The 22,231-nt window shown below is 41.8% G+C and overlaps 1 protein-coding gene across 2 annotated transcripts in view; it reads right to left on the bottom strand.

Moving 5' to 3' along the window:
* degs2 (delta(4)-desaturase, sphingolipid 2) overlaps positions 1–22,231 on the bottom strand; it is a 69,913-nt gene that overhangs the window by 6,672 nt on the left and 41,010 nt on the right. The window contains exon 3 of one of the 2 annotated variants that reach the window (XM_063047375.1): positions 6,134–6,234. The exons of the other annotated variant lie outside the window; for it this stretch is intronic. Within the exon in view, the coding sequence (XP_062903445.1) occupies positions 6,134–6,234 (101 nt within the window). The remainder of the gene's footprint in view (positions 1–6,133; positions 6,235–22,231) is intronic. 2 annotated transcript variants of the gene reach the window in all.

Genomic DNA, 22,231 nt, shown 5'->3' with positions numbered 1-22,231 from the left:
CAACACCCCCAACCTTTGTGTCATCAGTAAATTTACTAACCCATCCCTCCACTTCCTCATCCAGGTCATTTATAAAAGTCACGAAGAGAAGGGGTCCCAGAACAGATCCCTGAGGCACACCACTGGTCACCAACTTCCATGCAGAATATGACCCGCCTACAACCACCCTTTGCCTTCTGTGGGCAAGCCAATTCTGGATCCACAAAGCAAGTTCTCCTTGGATCCCATGCCTCCTTACTTTCTCAATAAGCCTTGCATGGGGTACCTTAAAAATGCTTTGCTGAATTCCATATACACTACATCTACTGCTCTACCTTCAATGTGTTTAGTCACATCCTCAAAAAAATCAATCAGGCTCGTAAGGCATGACTTGCCTTTGACAAAAACATGCTGACTATTCCTAATCATATTATGCCTCTCATAAATCCTGCCTCTCAGGATCTTCTCCATCAACTTACCAACCAATGAATAAGACTCACTGGTCTATAATTTCTTGGGCTATCTCTACTCCCTTTCTTGAATAAGGGAACAACATCTGCAACCCTCTAATCCTCCAGAACCTCAACTGTCCCCATTGATGATGCAAAGATCATTGCCAGAGGCTCAGCAATCTCCTCCCTCACCTCCCACAGTAGCCTGGGGTACATCTCATCTGGTCTCGGTGACTTATCCAACTTGATGCTTTCCAAAAGCTCCAGCACGTCTTCTTTTTTTAAATCCACATGCTCAAGCTTTTCAGTCCGCTGTAAGTCATCCCTACAATCGCCAAGGTCCTTTTCTGTAGCGAATATTTAAGCAAAGTATTCATTAAGTACCTCCGCTATCTCCTCCGGTTCCATACATACTTTTCCACTGTCACACTTGATTGGTCCCATTCTCTTACGTCTTATCCTCTTGCTCTTCACATACTTGAAGAATACCTTGGGGTTTTCCTTAATCCTGCTCACCAAGGTCTTCTCATGGCCCCTTCTGGCTCTCCTAATTTCATTCTTAAGTTCCTTCCTGCTAACCTTATAATTTTCTAGATCTCTATCATTACCTAGTTTTTTGAACCTTTCGTAAGCTTTTCTTTTCCTCTTGACCAGATTTTCAATATCCTTTGTACACCATGGTTCCTGTACCCTACCATCCTCATTGGAACATACCTATGCAGAATGCCACGCAAATATCCCCTGAACATTTGCCACATTTCTGCCATACATTTCCGTGAGAACACCTTTTCCCAATTTTTGCTTCCAACTTCCTGCCTGATAGCTTCATATTTCCCCTTACTCCAATTAAATGCTTTCCTAACTTGCCTGTTCTTAACCCTCTCCAAAGCTATGGTAAAGGAAATAGAATTGTGATCACTATCTCCAAAATGCTCTCCCACTGAGAGACCTGACACCTGACCAGGTTCATTTCCCAATACCAGATCAAGTACAGCCTCTCCTCTTATAGGTTTATCTACATATTGTGTCAGGAGACCTTCCTGAACGCACCTAACAAACTCCACCCATCTAAACCCCTTGCTCTGGGGAGATGCCAATTAGTACTGGGGAAATTAAAATCTCCCATCACAACAACCCTGTTACTATTACATTGTTCCAGAATCTGTCTCCCTATCTGCTCCTTGATATTTTGCAGAAGAGCATCTCTGAACACACAACACATTGAACCTTGAAATGGATGGGCTACAGCAGCAGAAGACCACAGTGGTTCCACTCCTGTACCTAAAAAAGTGGCCATTGTGTTTACAGTATATTGCTGGTGATGTATTAGTGACAGGTTAAACAGATAAATAATCTTTTCTGTATTGGTACATGACGCAGCTCAGAAATATTGTAGCAAATGATAAAACTTTCATTGGATGTAGGATTTATTACACTGCAATCAATGAGCATGAATTGTTAATCAGTCCTTTCAGTGCTGAATACCTTCTACAAATGTTCAGGAAAGGCACTTGACCTTCAATATCATCGCACAAACAAGAAAAAGAAATACAAAAATGGAGAAATTAGAATCTCTTTCTACAAATAATACATTCACTGCAAAATCAGCAACCAGTTTACAAGCAGTAAAACAAAAGAGATATAAATATAGTAAATGAATATTCCAATACTTTATTTACCATGGTGAGCTCAAAACCATTCTCTGTTATTCTGTAAATTATTCTACAATCATTCACTTGGAGTAATAAATTTGCAGTTTCATTTGATACGATGGGTTACTAACATGCATGATGAAGAAAGGAAAAACAGGGCACTCTGCACAGAGAGCAAGAATACAGTAACATTCCTCTTCTATTCAATATCAAACAATAGCAAACAGTCTACTAAAGCCAAGGCATCATTTATGTATTAGAGTTCAACTGAGAAGAAATTCGGGAGGAGGCTGTGTTCCTTCCCATATAGGTTGCTGTTTATTCACATGACCCATGACAATGTGGCTAGGCACAGCTCAAATGCCATCTGTATATTTGCTGATGACACAACCACTGTCATCAGAATTTCAGATGGTGACGAGAGGGCGTACAAGAGCAAGATATATCTGCTAGTTGAGTGGTGTCACAGCAACAACCTTGCACTCATTATCAGTAAAACTGAGGAATTGATTGTGGACCAGGAAAAGGAAGTCGAGGAACACACACCAGTCCTCATAGAGGCATCAGAAGTGGAAAGAGTGAGTAATTTCAAGTTCCTGGGTGTAAATATCTCTGAGGGTCTACCGTGGGTGCAATGTATTGATGCAGCTACAAAGAAGGCGTGACAGTGGAGTTTGAGGAGATTTGGTATGACACCGAAGACATTTCTACAGACGTCCTGTGGAGAGTATTCCAACTGTTGACATCACTGTTTGGCTGGGGGTTGGGGGGGTTGCTACTGCACAAGATTGAAAAAAGCTGCAGAGAGCTGTAAACTTAGTCAGCTCCATCATGGGCACTAGCCTCCTTAGTATCCAGAACATCTTCAAGGAGTGAGGCCTCAAAAAGGCCGCATCCATCATTAAGGACTCCATCACCCAGGACATGCCCTCTTCTCATTGCTACCATCAGGCAGAAGGTACAGAAACCTGAAGGCGCACACCAAGCGATTCAGGGACAGTTTCTTCCTCCCTGCCATCTGATTCCTAAATGGACATTGAACCCATGAACACTACCTCACAACATTTTTTTAAATTTTTATTTTTGCTCTACTTAGTCAACAATTATATATATTGTTAATTCAAATTTTTTTCTCTATTCTGATGTACTGCTGCTGCAAAACAAATTTCATGATGTGCTGGTGATACTAAGCCTGATTCTGACGAAGTTAACTTGGGATTGTGTCTAAAACCCACTAATAAGTTTGCCTTCTCACAGCTATCATCAGGGAGGAGGACACTAGGTCCAAGAACAGCTACTTCCATTCAACCATTTGGTTCTTGAAGAAATGAGCACAATCATGATTACCACAGTAGGGCTACACAATGACCACTTGGCACTAAAATGAACTTTGCTCTCTATTCTAATTGTGTTCTTTCTTCTGTTTAAATTTTTCTTGTAAAATGCTGCTTATCTGATTTAAGTGATGCTGCTGCAGTAGTTTTTCACTGCACCTGTTTATGCATGCACTCCTTCACGAAAATGTTTCTGGGATTGAAAGGCTTGTCACATGAAGAGCATTTGATGACCCTGAGCCTGTACTCATTGGAATTCAGAAAAATAAGGGAGGACCTCATTGAAACCTATCGAATGGTGAAAGGCCTGTGGATGGGAGGAGGGTGTTTCCTATGGTGGGGGAGTCTAAGACCAGAGGACACAGCCTGAGAGTAGAGGGGCATCCTTTTAGAATGGAGATGAGGAGGAATTTCTTTAGCTAGAGAGTGGTGAATCTGTCGGATTCGTTGGCACAGGTGGCTGTGGAGGCCAAGTCTTTAAGTATATTGAAGGCAGAGATTGATAGATTCTTGATTAGTCAGGTCATGAACGGATATGGGGAGAAGGCAGAAAATTCGGGCTGAGAGGAAAATGGATCACCCATGATAAAATAAAGGACCAGACTCAATGGGCCAAATGGCCTAATTCTTTTCTTATGGTTTTATGGATCTTGTATGACAACTAGATTGACTTCGCTTTGAGGCAGGCATCAGGTGCAATCTTCAGGCATGGTATATCATGAAGCACAGGCAGTCTAGATCTACAGCAATTCAATAACACAAACTTTCAGACACATTATCCTGGATTCCCTGTTGACAAGTGAAGAGGTGACACCTACACACAAAGATTCAGTGGATTGGTTGTGGGGATTTCCCTTTTCTAACACAACTGGATTATCAGTTAACCTCTGTTAGGATTATTGCCTGCACTTTCCAGAAAAGTGAGGTGATCAGCCTTACTCAACAACCAACTACACAGAAGAATTCTAGTAATTAGAACATCAGGAAGCAAGATTTATTTTTTCAATTATCCTCCAGAAGGTAAAATAAAATTAAAGCAATGCACATATAACTGAAGTAAATACCAAAAGCTTCAAGGAAAAAAATATTCTAAAAGCTCTGGAGTTTTTCAATAATTATTCATAGATGACAATATCTTCTTTAAAAATAAAACAGCATTTGGAACAAACCTAATCTGCTTTCAGTTGGCTTGGGTAACAGAACAAAATAGCTACCATTTGAAAATTCAGTCAACGTTGAGGTAAAAGGCGGGTAAAACAGGTTTCCAAAGCTCCGTAGCAGTTCCAGTACAGAGCCACCCTGGTTTCTCCCTTCCCTCTGGTTTTATACTTTTATAAATACCTACCAAAGGCTTCTAATAAAAAAAATTACAAAATGAATCTGAATAAAAACCTGCAACAAAACCTATTGTGCATTGTTTTTCCACAGGCACTTACCCAGTTTATGCATTCATTCAAACAAATTATAAGGTTTTTACCATTTACTTATCCCATTGTAAAAGGAAAGGATGACCAGATACAGTACATGGCAAAGTGATCCATTCAGTGTAGGGGGGAGGCGGGGTTATATTATGTAGCCATTATTGAAATGCAAATTGTGTTGGGGGTAATGGATCACAGTCAGCTCTGGAGAAAATTCAAACTGACCCACAGGACAGGATATGAACAGCCGATCATACGAAGGCACCTTTACAGGTGAGCGGCAGTTTATAGATGTTAAAAACATGCCCCGGCTCCACTGGAAAGGAACCAGACTCCTATTGCGTGCAGAGGATGTGAAACCAAGAAGAAAGGGATTGGCTCTACTTAGGCTGCAAATTGATTGTTAGTCAGACTTTGGCAATGCCTTATTGAAAGCACGCCAGGTAAATAATACAACTGAGAACTGTATTGCACATGTTTATGCTTTGCTAACTTTTCCAAGTACTCCACCCAACAAAAAGAAATTCTACCTTAATTGTTTGAAACCATATAACCACTGATTTAATCCAACAACTAATCACAATAGCTGAAAGAAGCAAACCAGCTTATGTTTCTTAATATAAATTTCACAAGAATTGACAGTGCAATACAAGACGAACACTGCTGAATGGATTTAGTATAGTTAGGCGTGGACAAATTGGGACTGAGGTGAAGCAGGACCAGAAAGACTTGTGGCAAGGTAGGAAGAGAAAGCAATTAGAATGGCATGTGGGATCCTGAACTTTAAAGTAGAAACACAGGATACAAAAGCAAGTAGGCTATGTGGATCCTTTATAATTGATTGACTCAGCTCCAAAAAAGAACGAAGCATTCAATTCTCATCACCATAAGTCAGTTAAAAGATGAAGGCCTTAGTGCATCAGGGATTAAGTAAATGGTCTTGACATCAGGGAATTGTGGAATGCAGACAGAATAAAGAAACTGGTATTGTTCTTTTTCTAGAGAAGTTGATATGAGACTTGTAACCATTGTTCAAAGCGATGAAAGGTCTCGACATAGAGAAGCTGTTCACATTGCTGGAAGGGTTTTAAAGAAGAGAACATACATCTATGGTTATTGTAATAAAAATATGATTGACACAAGGAAAAGGAAACATGCAGCAAGGGAATATGACTCAAAATGCATTGTTGAAATTCAAACAGTATTTTTAAAAAGGTAACTGGATAGAAACTAGAGGATGGTGAAATGAGAGAGCTATGGGCTAAGACCTAGGAAACAGGACCTGCTGCCCTTACAGAGACAGGCATAAACTCCAGAGAAGTCCCAAGAGACTGCAGGTGCTGGAATCTGGAGCAACAGCCAATCCGCGAGGGGAGATCAGTGAATCGAGCAGCATCTGTGGGAGGAAAGGAAATCGAAGTTTTAGATCGCGAATGGTGAGGGCAGGAGAAAGTGAACGGCGAGACGAAACTGAGGTGACTGATGGGCTGAGAAGGGGCAGAAGTTGACAGACAGGTTACGGCATTTAGGGAAGGTACGGGTGCAGTTGTGAGACAGTGGCAAGTGAATGACAGGTGGAGGCAGACAAAGAGGAAATAAATGAGTCAGATAGAGCAAAGTCAGGTTAGGGTGAGTGTGGTGTGAGGTTGAAGACAGCTGCTGGAGGAGGAACACACCAGTGCTGGAGTCCAATTCCAAGTCCAAAAGGACTCCTTTCCTGCTGTAAGAAGTTCCATGATTCTATAACTTCCTTCTTCATACACATATCTAAAATCCTTGAATGTAAATCATTACCAAAAATATTAGAATGTCATATAAAAACTTGCATATACATTATACCAGAATACAAAACAAACACAATACACAGCAGGATGTCCAAATGACCCATGTCTCATTCTGAAATCTCTATCAATCGAACCTGTTACACTCAGTACCTCAATACAAAGACTGTTTTTTGTAATTCCCTCACTGGTTTGTTCTGTCTGAATTTTGGGGCTTTCAGAAAAGCTATTCTGCGAATCTGTTAGGAACTACTTAAAAGAAACAGATCTAAAATTCATGTGTGTTTTTGAAAGAAAAAACAAAATTAATAGAAACATAGAAAACCTACAGTACAATACAGGCCCTTTGGCAAGCTGTGCCAAGCATGTCCTTACTTTAGAAATTATCTAGGGTTACCCATTGCCCTCTATTTTTTAAGCTCCATGTACCTATCCAGGAGTCTCTTAAAATACCCTATCGTATCTGCCTCCACTGCCGTCGCCGGCAGCCCACTGCACTCACTCACCACTCTCTGCGTAAAAAACTTACCCCTGACATCTCCTCTGTACCTACTTCCAAGCACCTTAAAACTGTGCCCTCGTGTGTTAGTCATTACAGCCCTGGGAAAAAGCCTCTGACTATCCACACTATCAATGCGTCTCATCATCTTATACACCTCTTTCAGGTCACCTCTCATCCTCCATCGCTCCAAGGAGAAAAGGCCAAGTTCACTCAACCTATTCTCATAAGACATGCTCCCCAATCCAGGCAACATCCTTGTAAATCTCCTCTGCACCTTTTCTATGGCTTCCACATCCTTCCTATAGTGAGGCGACCAGAACTGAGCACAGTACTCCAAGTGGGTTCTGAGCAGGGTCCTATATAGCTACAACATTACCTCTCGGCCCCTAAACTCAATCCCATGAGATTGATGAAGGCCAATACACCGTCTGCTTTCTTAACCACAGAGTCAACCTGCGCAGCAGCTTTGAGTGTCCTATGGACTTGGACCCCAAGATCCCTCTGATCCTCCAAACTGCCAAGAGTCTTGCCATTAATACTATATTCTGTCATCATATTTGACCAAAATGAACCACCTCATTCTTATCTGGGTTGAACTCCATCTGCCACTTCTCAGCCCAACTTTGTATCCCATCAACGTTCCGCTGTAACCTCTGACAGCCCTCCACACTATCCACAACACCCCCAATCTTTGTGTCATCAACAAATTTACTAATCCATCCCTCCACTTCATCCAGGTCATTTATAAAAATCACGAAGAGTAGGGGTCCCAGAACAGATTCCTGAGGCACACCACTGGTCACCGACCTCCATGCAGAATATGACCCATCTACAACCACTCTTGTCTTCTGTGCGCAAGCCAATTCTGGATCCACATAGCAATTTCCCCTTGGATCCCATGCCTCCTTACTTTCTCAATAAGCCTTGCATGTGCCACCTTGTCAAATGCCTTGCTGAAATCCATGTACACTACATCTACTGCTCTACCATCATCAATGCATTTAGTTACATCCTCAAAAAATTCAATCAGGCTCATAAGGCAAGACCTGCCTTTCACAAAGCCATGCTGACTATTCCCAATCATATTATGTCTCTCTAGATGTTCATAAATCCTGCCTCTCAGAATCTTCTCCGTCAACTTACCAAACACTGAAGGAAGACTCACTGGTCTATAATTTCCTGGGCTATCTCTACTCCCTTTCTAGAATAATGGAACAACATCTGCAACCCTCCAGTCCTCCGGAACCTCTCCCATCCCCATTGATGATGCAAAGATCATCGCCAGAGGATCAGCAATCTCCTCCCTCGTCTCCCACAGTAGCCTGGTGTATATGTCATCTGGTCCCGGTGACTTGTTCAACTTGATGCTTTCCAAAAGCTCCTGCACATCCTCTTTCTTAGTATCTACATGCTCAAGCTTTTCAGTCCGCTATGAGTCATCCCTACAATTGCCAAGATCCTTTTCCGTAGTGAATACTGAAGCAAAGTATTCATTAAGTACCTCTGCTATCTCCTCCGGTTCCATACACACTTTTCCACTGTCACACTTGATTTGTCCTATTCTCTCACATCTTGTCCTCTTGCTCTTCACATACTTGTAGAATGCCTTGGGGTTTTCCTTAATCCTGTCTGCCAAGGCCTTCTCATGGCCCCTTCTGGCTCTCCTAATTTCTTTCCTGAGCTCCTTCCTGCTAGCCTTATAATTTTCTAGCTCTCTATCATTACCTAGCTTTTCAAACCTTTCATAAGCTGTTCTTTTCTTCTTGACTAAATTTACAACAGCCTTTGTACACCACGGTTCGTGTAGCCTACCATCCTTTCCCAGTCTCATTGGTATGTACCTAAGCAGAACTCCATGCAAATATCCCCTGAACATTTGCCACATTTCTTCCGTACATTTCAATGAGAACATCTATTTTCAATTTATGCTTCCAAGTTCCTGCCTGATAGCCTCGTACTGTATTTCTCCTTACTCCAATTAAATGTTTCCGTAACTTGTCTGTTCCTATCCCTCTCCAATGCTATGGTAAAGGAGATAGAATTGTGATCACTATCTCCAAAATGCTTTCCCACTAAGAGATGTGACACCTGACCAGGGTCATTTCCCAATACCAGATCAAGTTCAGCCTCTCTTTTTGTAGACTGATCTACATATTGTGTCAAGGAACCTTCTTGAGCAGACCTAACAAACTTCAACCCATCTAAACCCCTCACTCTCGGGACATGCCAATCAATATTTGGGAAATTAAAATCTCCCACCACGACAATCCTGTTATTATTACACTTTTCCAGAATCTGTCTCCCTATCTGCTCCTAGATATCCCTGTTACTATTGGGTGGTCTGTAAAAAACACCCAGTCGAGTTATTGACCCATTCCTGTTCCTAACTTCCACCCACAGAGACTCCATAGACAATCCCTCCATGTCTTCCTTCCTTTCTGCAGCCGTGACCCTATCTCTGACCAACAGTGCCACGCCCCCACCTCTTTTGCCTCCCTTCCTGTTCTTTTAACATCTAAAGCCTGGCACGTGAAGTAGCCATTCCTGCCCCTGAGCCATTCAAGTCTCTGTAATGGCCACAACATATTAGCTCCAAGTACTGATCCACACTCTAAGCTCATCCACTTTGTTCATAATACTCTTTGCATTAAAATAGACACATCTCAAACCATCAGTCTGAGCGTGTCCCTTCTCTATCACCTGCCTATCCTCCCTCTCACACTGTCTCCAAGCTTTCTCTATTTGTGAGCTAACCGCCTCTTCCTCCGTCTCTTCAGTTTGGTTCCCACTCAGCAATCCTAAACTCTCCCCAACAGCCTTAGCAAACCTCCCCACCAGGATATTTGTCCCCCTGGGATTCAAGTGCAACCCATCCTTTTTGTACAGGTCACTTCTGCCCCAAAAGGGGTCCCAATGATCCAGAAATCTGAATCTGTGCCCCCTGCTCCAATCCCTCATCCACGCATTTATCCTCCGCCTCACTCTATTCCTATACTCACTGTCATGTGTCACAGGCAGTAATCCTGAGATGACTACCTTTGTGGTCCTGCTTCTCAACTTCCTTCCTAACTCCCTGTAGTCTGCTTTCAGGACCTCCTCCCTTTTCCTGCCTATGTCGCTGGTACCAATATGTACCATGACCTCTGGCTGTTCTCCTTCCCACTTCAGGATATCTTGGATGTGATCAGAAACATCCCGGACCCTGGCACCTGAAGGCACACTACCATCCATGTTTCTTTCCTGCGTCCACAGAATCGCCTGTCTGACCCCCTAACTATAGAGTCCCTTATCACTGCTGCCATCCTCTTCCTTTCCTTACTCTTCTGAGCCACAGGGCCAGACTCTGTGCCAGAGGCGCAGCTACTGTTGCTTCCCCCAGGTAGGCCAGCCCCCCCGACAGCCTTCGACTCCTACCCTTCCCTCTCCTGACTGTTACCCACTTATCTGTCTCCCCAGGTCCTGGTGTGACTACCTGCATATAGCTCCTCTCTATCACCTCCTCACTCTCCCTGACCAGACAAAGGTCATTGAGCTGCATCTCCAGTTCCCTAACACAGTCCCTAAGGAGCTGCAGTTCGACGCACCTGGCGCAGATGTGGCCGTCCAGGAGGTTGGGAGTCTCCCGGAGCTCCCACACCTGACACTGAGCACAGAAAACCAGCCTTACCCACATTCTTCTTGTCTGTATTCTACTCAGGCAACCTACCTCGCCTCAACCCGTTAACACCTGAGCCCCATTGAGCCAAAGCCTTCCTACTCTGTCTCCCTCTACTCTGATGCCTGCTCCTCTGACACCCGCTCTATAAGGTGTCTCCTTTTAAACTCTTCTCACTGTTCTCACTGGCTGACATCCACACGCTTGTGTAGTCGTGCCCCAATCAACCCACTGAAGAAACCAAAATCTCTTACTAACTCTTCCTTCAGTTAGTCCTGACGAAGGGTCTCGGCCTGAAACATCGACTGTACCTCTTCCTAGAGATGCTGCCTGGCCTGCTGCGTTCACCAGCAACTTTGATGTGTGTTGAAGAAATAACCATCTCCCTTTAAACTCTTCTCACTGTTCTCACTGGCTGATATCTATTTAATACTAATTATGGTTCTGGCTGCACATCAATGCTCAGAATTGTATTCAAAACAAACTGAAATCATGAATATCAGATGAAGATATAGTACGTTGAGGTACTTACAATTCGACTGTAATTCAGGTGGCAAAACTAATATACAGTGGGCTGGTTTTAAACACTTCATCTATGAAGAGCTCCCGAAATGGTCCAAAAAAAAAACACACACATTACGATTTGATTTGGCTTACAAGATAAATAAAGTGATAGCTTCACTTGATTCATCCACCAAGAATCTTCTCTCCAAAAAGGAATAACGGTTCACACATCTATTCTGTGGAACTGGACAGCACAGAATAAAGACTCGCTGGTCCAAACACACACCGAGAAAGCAGAACTTAACTTTGTGATGTTTAGCCCTTCCCAAAACATGAAGCAAACATCTTTGCACAATTAGCATGAACCAGTTCATCTCTGAGGAACAAGTATCATGGAATAAAAGATAATTCACTGGCAAAAGGAACTATTTACAGTAAATAACTTGGACAAAACATCAATGTGAACTTATAAACACTACTGTTATGACAGCAGAACAATGCAAGGCCCTCACAGGTGTGTTATCAAACAAAGCCTGAGACAATGAGCCAAAAGAAAATGTGAAGGCAAATGATAGACTGATTATAACCTAGCTCTGACATTCCCCTTATACTTCCCTCCTTAAAATTATCAGCCATTTCCTCCCTGTGTAACAGGCACCGACTGTCCACTGTCCGGCTCCTCTTATGATCTTATACACCTTTATTAATTCACCTCTCATCCTCCTTCGCTCCACAGATAAAAGCCCTGCCTCACTCAACCTCTGCACATAATAGGTGTTCTCTAATCCAAGCAGCATACTGGTAAATCTCCTCTGTAAAGCTTCTGCATTCTTTCTATAAAGAGGCAACCAGAACTGAACACAATACTTCAAATGTGATCTAACCAGAGTTGTATAGAGCTGTAACATTATCTTGTGGCTCTTGAACTCAATCCCCCAACTAATGATGACCAATACACCATATGGCATCTAAAGGCTGATTTATACTAGGCTTCAAATCGACGCCGTAGGTATGGCGTAACTGTGAACCCTACGCAGTGCCTACGTGGATCCCTACGCCGTAGCCTGACGCGCACCTCTCCCAAAATGTAACTATGCGTCGCGGCAACACAGACCACAACAACTGTGATTGGTCCGCTTGGTAGCATCGCATTTCCTCCTATGCTGTAATAGCTTCCCATTGCGCGACTGAGGGGCAGGGAAGGAACTCTGGCTGCAATGCTTTCCATAAAGCTTTACAGACCTCCAAAATTATGGAGGACACATTTCACTTTTACGAAAAAAGATGCTCGCTTTAAACTTGTTTACCCCGAGAAAGACTACCGTGACCATGAAGCCTTGCACGGGCAGCTGTGTGCATATGCATAATGTGCACGAATTGCAGAGCGACGCAGACACACCAACGCACAGGTATAAATGCTCACAACGGCATAGCCCACTTGCGTAAGCTATGGAACAAGCTAGTACACACAAGTATAAATCAACGTTTAACGTTACCAACTTGAGCTACACATCTGAGTAATATATAGACACGGATCCCAAGACCCCGCTGTTCCTCCACACCGCTAAGAATTCTGCCATTAATCTTGTTCGAGCTTCCAAAGTGAATCATTTCACACTTTTCCAGATTGAACTCCATCTTCCACTTCTCAGCCCATCTCGGCGTCCTATCAATATCTTGTTGTAACATATCCACAAGACTACCAACTTTTGCATCATCTTACCAACATGCCTTTCCAAGTCATTTATAAAAAAATTATAAGCTGCAGGGGCCCCAGACGGCTGAACACCACTGGTCACTGTCCTTCACGCAGAATGCCCTGATCAAAACTTTTTTTTTTTACCTTTTATTTCCCCCCCCCCACCAAAATACATCTTCATGCTGTGGGCCTTTTTTATCCTGCACTTTCAAATGTAACATCCAGCATGTCAAACTGTTCTGCTTCAATTTTCTCAACTTGCTAACAATTTCAGTATTGGATCTAAATATTTCTGAAAAATGCACCTTTTATCCAGTATCTTAGCTAGGCAACTCTTTCTACTGGCCCTCAATTACATAGGAACGGAATTAAAATGTTTCTCAATGTTTCTGCAATGTCCTTGTAAGAGACGCTGTTTAATTCAGCACACAAATATATGAACATAATTTGCATGAACATACAAATTAGGGGCAGGAGGAAATTGTTCAGCCAGTTTGGCCTGTATTACCATTTAATAATGGCTGATTTGAATCCTAACCCTGTATTCTGGCGCACAATGTTCTTCAAAAGTACATACTAGCTCAATACATCCCATAATACTACAGGTGTCAACTCATCTCCTTAGTTTTTTCAACATGTCCCTGTGAGCCATTATAGCTTTTGTTTTTGCTCTTGCTTCAGATATTCCACTTCATGCAAAATGTAGCACTAAAATAAGTATGGCATACATCTAGATATTTAAAGATGACAGACATGACCAGTTGTTATTTAGAGTATTCTGGCAGTTTTAAAATTGTGTATACTCTACACATAATAAAGTTAGCTACAAAAACACCTCTGGCATGCAGACTGTTTTCCGACCCACATTAACTTGCAGGAATTCGCTCTGACTGTTGGAACAGAAGCATGTCCTTAGAAGGTCACTCTCTTACACCAGCTTAATGATCAGGCTCATTTGGAAAGTTACACAATACCAGTTGACGACGTGTAAACAAACCCAATAAGTTTTTAAAAATCTGTTTCCACAAATATAATGTATGAGGTTTCCCCCATTTTGATTACTTGGCACTTGGGGTGGGAGGGAATAAGAATAATTGAATGTGTAAGCTAAGTTATTATATCAGGCAACAATCTTAGGAGGTTTCGTCTACTTTGGCTTGAAATATCAAGGGGTTTCCCCTTTGTGGATGGTAGTGTCTGTTAAATGGAGGGCTATTTCAAGGGCAAAGGGACAATTTTGAACGAGGTTGGAGGCGGTATCAGATGCACAGCAACTCTGGCAGGGACTGCAAGACATTACTTCCTACAAAGTGAAACCCAATAGTATGAATAGCAGCGATGCTTCACTGCCAGAAGAACCCAATGCCTTCTATGCATGCTTTGAAAGGGAGAACACAACTACAGCTGTGAAGATCCCTGCTGCACCTGATGACCCTGAGATCTCTGTCTCAGAGGCCGATGTTAGACTGTGTTTAAAGAGAGTGAACCCTCACAAGGCAGAAGGTCCCAATGGAGTACCTGGTAAGGCTCTGAAAACCTGTGCCAACCAACTAGCGGGAGTATTCAAGGACATTTCCAACCTCTCACTGCTACATGCAGAAGTCCCCACTTGCTTCAAAAAGGCAACAATTATAACGGTGTCAAAAAAGAATAATAATTGCTGCTTTAATGACTATCACCCAGTAGCACTCACATCGACAGTGATGAAATGCTTTGAGAGGTTGGTTATGACTAGACTGAACTCCTGCCTCAGCAAGAACCTGGACCCATTGCAATTTGCCTATCATCACGATAGATCAATGGCAGACGCAATCTCCATGGCTCTTCACACAGCTTTAGACCACCTAGACAACGCAAACACCTACGTCAGGATGCTGTTCATTGACCATAGCTCAGCATTTAATACTATCATTCTCACAATCCTGATTGAGAAGTTGCAGAACCTGGGCCTCTGTACCTCCCTCTGCAATTGGATCCTCAACTTCCTAAGCGGAAAACCACAATCTGTGCGGATTGGTGATAACATATCCTCTTCACTGACTATCAACACTGGTGCACCTCAGGGGTGTGTGCTTAGCCCACTGCTCTACTCTCTGTATACACATGACTGCGTGGCTAGGCATTGCTCAAATACCATCTATAAATTTGCTGGTGATACAACCATTGTTGATAGAATCTCAGGTGACGAGAGGGCACACAGGAGTGAGATATGCCAACTAGTGGAGTGGTGTCGCAGCAAAAACCTGGCACTCAACGTTAGTAAGACGAAAGAGCTCATTGTGAACTTCAGGAAGGGTAAGACAAAGGAACATATACCAATCCTCATAGAGGGATCATAAGTAGAGAGAGTGAGCAGCTTCAAGTTCCTGGGTGTCAAGATCTGAGGATCTTACCTGGTCCAAACACATTGATAAAGTCATAAAGAAGGCAAGACAGAGGCTATACTTTATTAGGAGTTTGAAGTGATTTGGCATGTCAACAAATACACTCAAAAACTTCTGTAGTTGTACTGTGGAGAGCATTCTGACAGGCTGCATCACTGTCTGGTATGGGGAGCTACTGCATAGGAGTGAAGAAGCTGCAGCGGGTTGTAAATCTAGTCAGCTCCATCTTGGGCACTAGCCTACAAAATACCCAGGACATCTTTAGGGAGCGGTGTCTCAGAAAGGCAGCATCCATTATTAAAGACCTCCAGCACCCAGGGCATGCCCTTTTCTCACTGTTACCATCAGGTAGGAGGTACAGAAGCCTGAAGGCACACACTCAGCAATTCAGAAACAGCTTCTTCCCCTCTGTCATCCGATTCCTAAATGGACATTGAAGCTTTGGACACTACCTCACTTTTTTAATATACAGTATTTCTGTTTTTGCACATTTTTAATAACCGATTCAATATACGTAATTGATTTACTTGTTTATTTATTATGTTTTGTTTTATTTTTTTCTCTCTCTGCTAGATTATGTATTGCATTGAACTGCTGCTGCTAAGTTTACAAATTTCGCGTCACATGCCGGTGATAACAAATCTGATCCTGATTCTTTAACCAATCTCTGTATGCTTGCTGAGTTTTCGTCGGTTGGTGGGGGGGGGGGCGGGGGGAGAGAATACAAATATTGAGCTTTACTTAGCATGATTCTAGTTCTGCCATTATTGAGTTAAATGGAACACAACCCAATTCTGTTAAATTGAATGATCTGATTTCATCTAGTAGGACATGAGAAGGAACTTTATTTACAGAAAAGTCTTTGAAACATTATTTGACAATATGGTGACTAAAAGCTAAAGAATGTATAATTTGCTTATATGCAAATGCTACATCCATAACCAAAGTTGCCTGCCCTGGAATGAATAATATGGTTCTTGTCTTCTAGGTTGATATAGAAGGAAGGGATGTTGGGTTTGTTTTCTGCTTGATGTCAGTTTTTCTCTATATGTAGTTGATTATGTAGGGTATGGAAATTCTCTGTATTTTTGTACCTCTTTTATTCCACCAGATGAGAAGCAGGCCTAAATCTCTTCCATTTCATTTATCAAACTTTACTACCAGTAGTTTGTAAAATGGAGTGTCTGCCCTTAAGAACTTAATATGGAGTCTGAAAATCATCTCGAAAGCTCCACTGGTGAAAACTCCATGACTCCAAAGCATTTCAGGATGTATATTGTATACATTTCTCAGACATTAAATTTGACCTTTGAACTTTCCAATCAAGGCATCAAACTTCTGTTAAATTGGAGATGCAAACAACTTTTCTTTGCTTTTCTCCAGTATATTCAAGAAAAAAAATTGTTGACATTTTTAGTTGATTGCATTAGAACTGGCCAGTTCAAATTAAAAAAAACAGGAATGGCTGATTATTTGAAATTGTTGAATTCAGCATCAGGTTCCAGGGACTGCAATGTGGCTAGTCTGAAGAACAAGTGCTGTTCCTCAGGCTTACATGAGGTTTTTAAATTGCGTGATCTTTCCACATTACACTTTTAAATTTAATTTCACCTTCGGTGTCAGTTACATCTGCAACTTTTGCCATCTCTAATGAGATTGCATCACTGGGCACATCTTCCCCTCCCTCCTACACTTTCTGCAGGAATTGCTCTCTGTGTGACTCACTTGTCCGCTCATCCTTCCCCATTAATCTACCTCCAGGCACTGATCCCTGCAACCGTGCTAAGTGTTATGGCTAATTTATACTTGCGCATTTGGGCTACGTCGTAGGCCTGATTTATACTTTTGCGTAGCCCTACGCCGTAGCGAGCATGTGTAGTTGTGTCTGTGTTGCTCTGCAATTCACCGCCAAAACGCTAGTTGGCGGTGGGGTTTCTATGCCACTGTGTTGAGTTTCTTCATGAGAGACACGGGCAAGGAAATGCATTTCAAATACAAACATTTGTATTTTCAGATGTCAGCAGGTAGATTTGACAATTTGGTTCATCGTCCCCAACCATTTATTTCGCATCGGTGTACAGACATGGCGTAGAAAAGCAACCGGAAATGCGTAGGAGGAAATGCGATGCTACCAAGCCGACCAATCACAGTTGTTGCGGTCTGCGTCGCCACAACACGAGTTACATTTTTGGGGAGGTGCACGTCACCCTATGGTGTAGGATATGCGGTACCTACGGCGTACATTTGACGAAGTATAAATTGGGCTTTACACCTGTCCCTACAACCCCTCCCTTACCATCATTCAGGGCCCTAATAAGCAGTCCTTACAGGCGAGGCAGCACTTCACATTCCAATCCATTAGGGTCATTTATTATATCCAGTGTGGCTACCTTTATATTGATGAGACCCAACACAGATTGAGGGATCACATCATTGAGCACCTTTGGTTCATCTATTACAACAGCAACATCTCCCACAGCCATTTTAATTCCACTTCCTATTCCACAGTTTCTTCTACTGAACATGGATGCCAGATTCAGATTGAAGGAGCAACATCTTATATTACTTCTTGCTATCTCCAACCTGATGGCATCAACATCAATTTCTCTAGCTGCCCTCCTTTTGTTCCCCAGTCATCCTTGTTATACTCCCTTATCCCTCTGGCTCCTTTTCTCTTCTCTTTCTGGTCTCCTGCCCATTGCGTACACTTTTCTCCTTCTGGTTTCTCACCTTCACTTTATTCCATAGTTCACTATCCTCTCCTATCAGATTCCTCCTTCTTCAGCCCTTTGGCTCTTTCACCTATCACCTCCCAGCTTCCCACTTGTCCCCCTCCCCCCCTTCCTACCTTCCCCCCCCCCACCTGGATTTATGTATTACCACAGCTTGAGCTCCTCCCCTCCCCCCTTTTTTTCTGGCTTTTGCTAACCTTCTTTCCAGTCCTGATGAAGGGTCTCAGCCTAACACGTCAACCATTCATTCAATAGATGCTGCTTGACCTGCTGAGTTTCTCCAGCATTTTGTGTGCATTGCTCCAGATTTCCAGCATCTGCCGTCTCTTGTGTCTTAATGTCGAGCTGTTGACCACTTTTCCTGTAAGTTGCTTTTAGAACAAACCTACTGAATTGTGTTGTTGCAGGTGATTAAGAATTAATACTCAGTTAATAACATGATCAATCTTATAAAGCAAAATGATGAAATAGCTAACAATGTGTTGCTTGAGAAACAGACCAACAAAACATATACTGAGATGCAGCTATTACAGTTGTATGGAGTCGGGCCAAAAGAAATGTCGAAGTGGAATATTCTGGGTAAAATTAGTCAAGGTTTCTTTTAAAGCACTTTTACATGTAAGCCCAGATACAAATAAGACCAGCATGATCTCAATCAGACCTTTAGAGAGACTACAAATTGTGAAAAATTTTGGTTTCCTGACTAGAAGAAGATATCTGGGCCTTAATATTAGTGTAAAATTGCTTCGTTAGATGTAGAACAAATGAAGTTTGGCCTATACTTACTAGAATTCAAAATAAGGGGTTACCTCATTAGGACACGATTCTGGAAAGCACTGGCAAGAGTAGATGTCAAGTGTTTGTTTTCTTTAGTTGGAGAATCTAGAAGTAAGTGTTGGCCATAAATGATAAAGGTGATGAGAATTCTTTTCATGCAGAGAGTTTATAGATCTTTGGAATTGTTAAGTCAGGGAATGCTCAGTGACACATTTCACCTAGGGCTGAAGATGATAGATTTTGAACACTAGGAGAGCAGAAGAGAAGGTGACTGGATGAAACATGAATATGATTCCTAGGATGAACTATAATCTTATTGAATGATAGAGCTAGCTTGAAGGGATACATGACATATTTTCACTTCTGATAAGAAAGGTGTGCCAGTGTCTTTATTTTCTTAGGAGGTTGAGCTTGTCAATAAACACTAATAACTGTTGACAAACATACTGTTGAATGTAACCTGATGGTACAGCAGTTTGTTTGCAGAGGAAAACAAGATGCTCCAGTACATCACCGGTACATCCCATCCTACCATTAGGTGCTTGTCTGTCTTTGCTGTGTGTTTTTTGTGAATTCTATTGTGTTTCTTTGTTTTGTGGGTGCCTGCAAGAAGATGAATTTTATGGTTATATATGGTATAAATACTTTGATAATGAATTTACTTTAAACTATCAGTAATATCAGAATCAAATTTGTTATCACTGACATTTTGTATGTCATGAAATTTGTTTTGTGGCAACAGTAAGTACAATATACAATAATTACTATATATAATTATTAAAATAATAAGACTTTTGCACAGTACTGTAGTAATTTTATGCTTTGCACTGTAATGCTCTCGCAAAAAACCTAATTTTATGACCTATGTGAGTGATGATAAACCTAATTCTGATATGGGTGTCTAATGTGGACTGAGAGTGGGAAGGTAGCAGGGAGAGGGAATTATGGTTGGGAAAAGGGGAGACGGAAGAGAGCAAAAAGTACCAGAGAGATTTTCTGTAATGATCAATAAACCAATTGATTAGAACCAAATAACCTTGCCTGGTGTCTCAGGGCTGGGTGTGTCTGCACCCATGCCACCCCACTAACCCCCCTCTTCCCTGGCACTCCTTCTCTGCCATCTGTCTCACACTCCTCCCATGGTGCTCTATCCTCGCCATTCCCAAGGTCCTTTGCTCCCACCTGATTTACAAGCTCGCTCTCCACTCCACATTCACAAATACAGCAAGGTGTGGAACCCTAAGGACTGTTGAGAAATCTAATGGCAATGGGGTGCATCTGTTTCTAAAACGCCGAGTATATGCCTTCAGGATCCTGTATCTCCTCCCTGATGGTAGTAATGAGAAGAGGGCATGGAGTATCTGTAGGAACAACTGGCTCAAAAAGGTACATTCAAAGATCTCCACCATCTGGGCCCTGCCATCTTTTTTCAGCAGGAGGTACAGAAGCCTGAAGTCCTACACCATAGGCTCAAGAAACCACTTCCTTTCTACCATTCAGTTCTTGACCAACCAACAAAACCCTACTCACCACTGAAGTTTATGAACATCATCACATTCTGATCACTTCGAACTAAATTGGACCTTTTTTGGTTCTGATTGTGTGCTTCTCCTGTACAAATTTGTGTATTATTTATATTTAATTTATGCTTTTCTTATGATCGCTGTTTATATGATATTGTGTGCCTGTGATGCTACCATAGGTAAGCCTTACACTGGAGCTGTGCATATCACAATTAACTGGACTTTGACTTCAAAGGTCAATAAAAGGTAAGAGAACCAGATAAAAAAGTTAATGAGAGGGACAATAAGTAAAACATAAATGTGAGTCATGTTATTTATTGGGTCAAGCAATCAAGCAACAGTAAAGGGCATCAAAAGATGTTCTTTACACTTTCATGAGAACAACGTTTAAAGGTTCACAAGAATTAGAACGCAAAGTCAGTAGATGTAAAGAATGAGTCAGTAATGGAAGAATAGCTAGTCTAACAAGGACATATTTGAATTAATCATCACCCATGTTATGGGAAAGGCAAAATGCTGAGAGATTGTCATGAAAATATATGCACATTATATTAAATGCACATTAAGTTTGGCCAAAGGTAACTAGAAAATTGCAGAAAAGAGCTTAATCAGTACTGTACAATCAGTAGGTCCTTTAAGTTGAACAAATGTTTTGTTTTATAGTCCAAGATAAATAAACCTGACTGCCATTTGTCCTACCGGATCTGGTAGGCTCGGACTTGCCCTGGACCTTTTATAGATCTACTATTAGCATATTATATAATTTTGATTAAGTAAAGCATTAATGGAAACTCCTTCACCAAAATGATTTGCTGTCAATACTTTGAAGAGTCTCAGTAGAATGAAACCGGCCCATTTCCTTTATTTCATCTATTTGGTGAGATAATCCTGCTGTTATTAAACAGGCAAAAATCATAAAATATCTGGAGGAATATAACAGGCCAAACAGCAATATTGATCACCCTTTGCTTTCACAGACGCTGCTCAACCCACTGAGTTCCTCCAGTAGTTTGTGTTTTTTTGGCTCCAGATCGCCAATTTTGTAGCGTAGTGGTTAGCAAAATGCTTTACAGTATCAGCGACCAGGGTTCAATTCCCGTCACTGCCTGTAAGGAGTTTGTATGTTCTCCCCATGACCGCGTGGGTTTCCTCCCATGGCCCAAAGTCGTACTGGTTGGTAGGTGAATTGGTCGTTGTAAATTGTGCCGAGATTAAGATTGGATTAAATTGGGGGATTGCGGGGCAGCGTGGCTCGAAAGGCCAGAAGGGTCTAATCTGCCCTGCATCCCAATAAATAAATGTCTGCATCTGGAGTGTTTTGGGCCTCCACATCACTATCAAATAAGCATATTGATTAGGCTTGGGGTGGATGAGGGGTGTAGCATTCATCTCTTCCATACAGAAAATTGCAGTCATCTAAGAATATAAGAATTGCACCAAACTCTAAATTTTATAACTATTAGAAATCACATCTTCTATCCCACTGTCATCAGGCAGTTGAACAAGCCTCTTGTATGGTAAAATGGACTTTTGACCTCATAATCTATTTCATTATGATCTTGCACTTTGTTTACTTTCTATGTTCACTTTTTATGTTGCTTTTCACACTTTATTTTGAATTGTTATTATGTTACCTTGTTCTACCTCTATCCACTGTATGATGATTTGTTCTGTATGAACAGTATGCAAGACAAGCTTTTCACTTGGTAGATAGGACAATAATAAAGCAGTACATTGTATGCAACGGGGAGAGAGTGTACTTACATGCTCCAGCTAACAAAAGATGTATCCCATCCGTTCAGTATTCACAGCCCCATCAAAAGCATTTCATACTAT

Source organism: Mobula hypostoma, chromosome 1 (genome assembly GCF_963921235.1).
Source record: "Mobula hypostoma chromosome 1, sMobHyp1.1, whole genome shotgun sequence".
NCBI lineage: Eukaryota > Metazoa > Chordata > Chondrichthyes > Myliobatiformes > Myliobatidae > Mobula > Mobula hypostoma.
The sequence above is the reverse complement of the archived record's forward strand: the minus strand, read 5'-3'. Positions and strand labels throughout refer to the sequence as shown.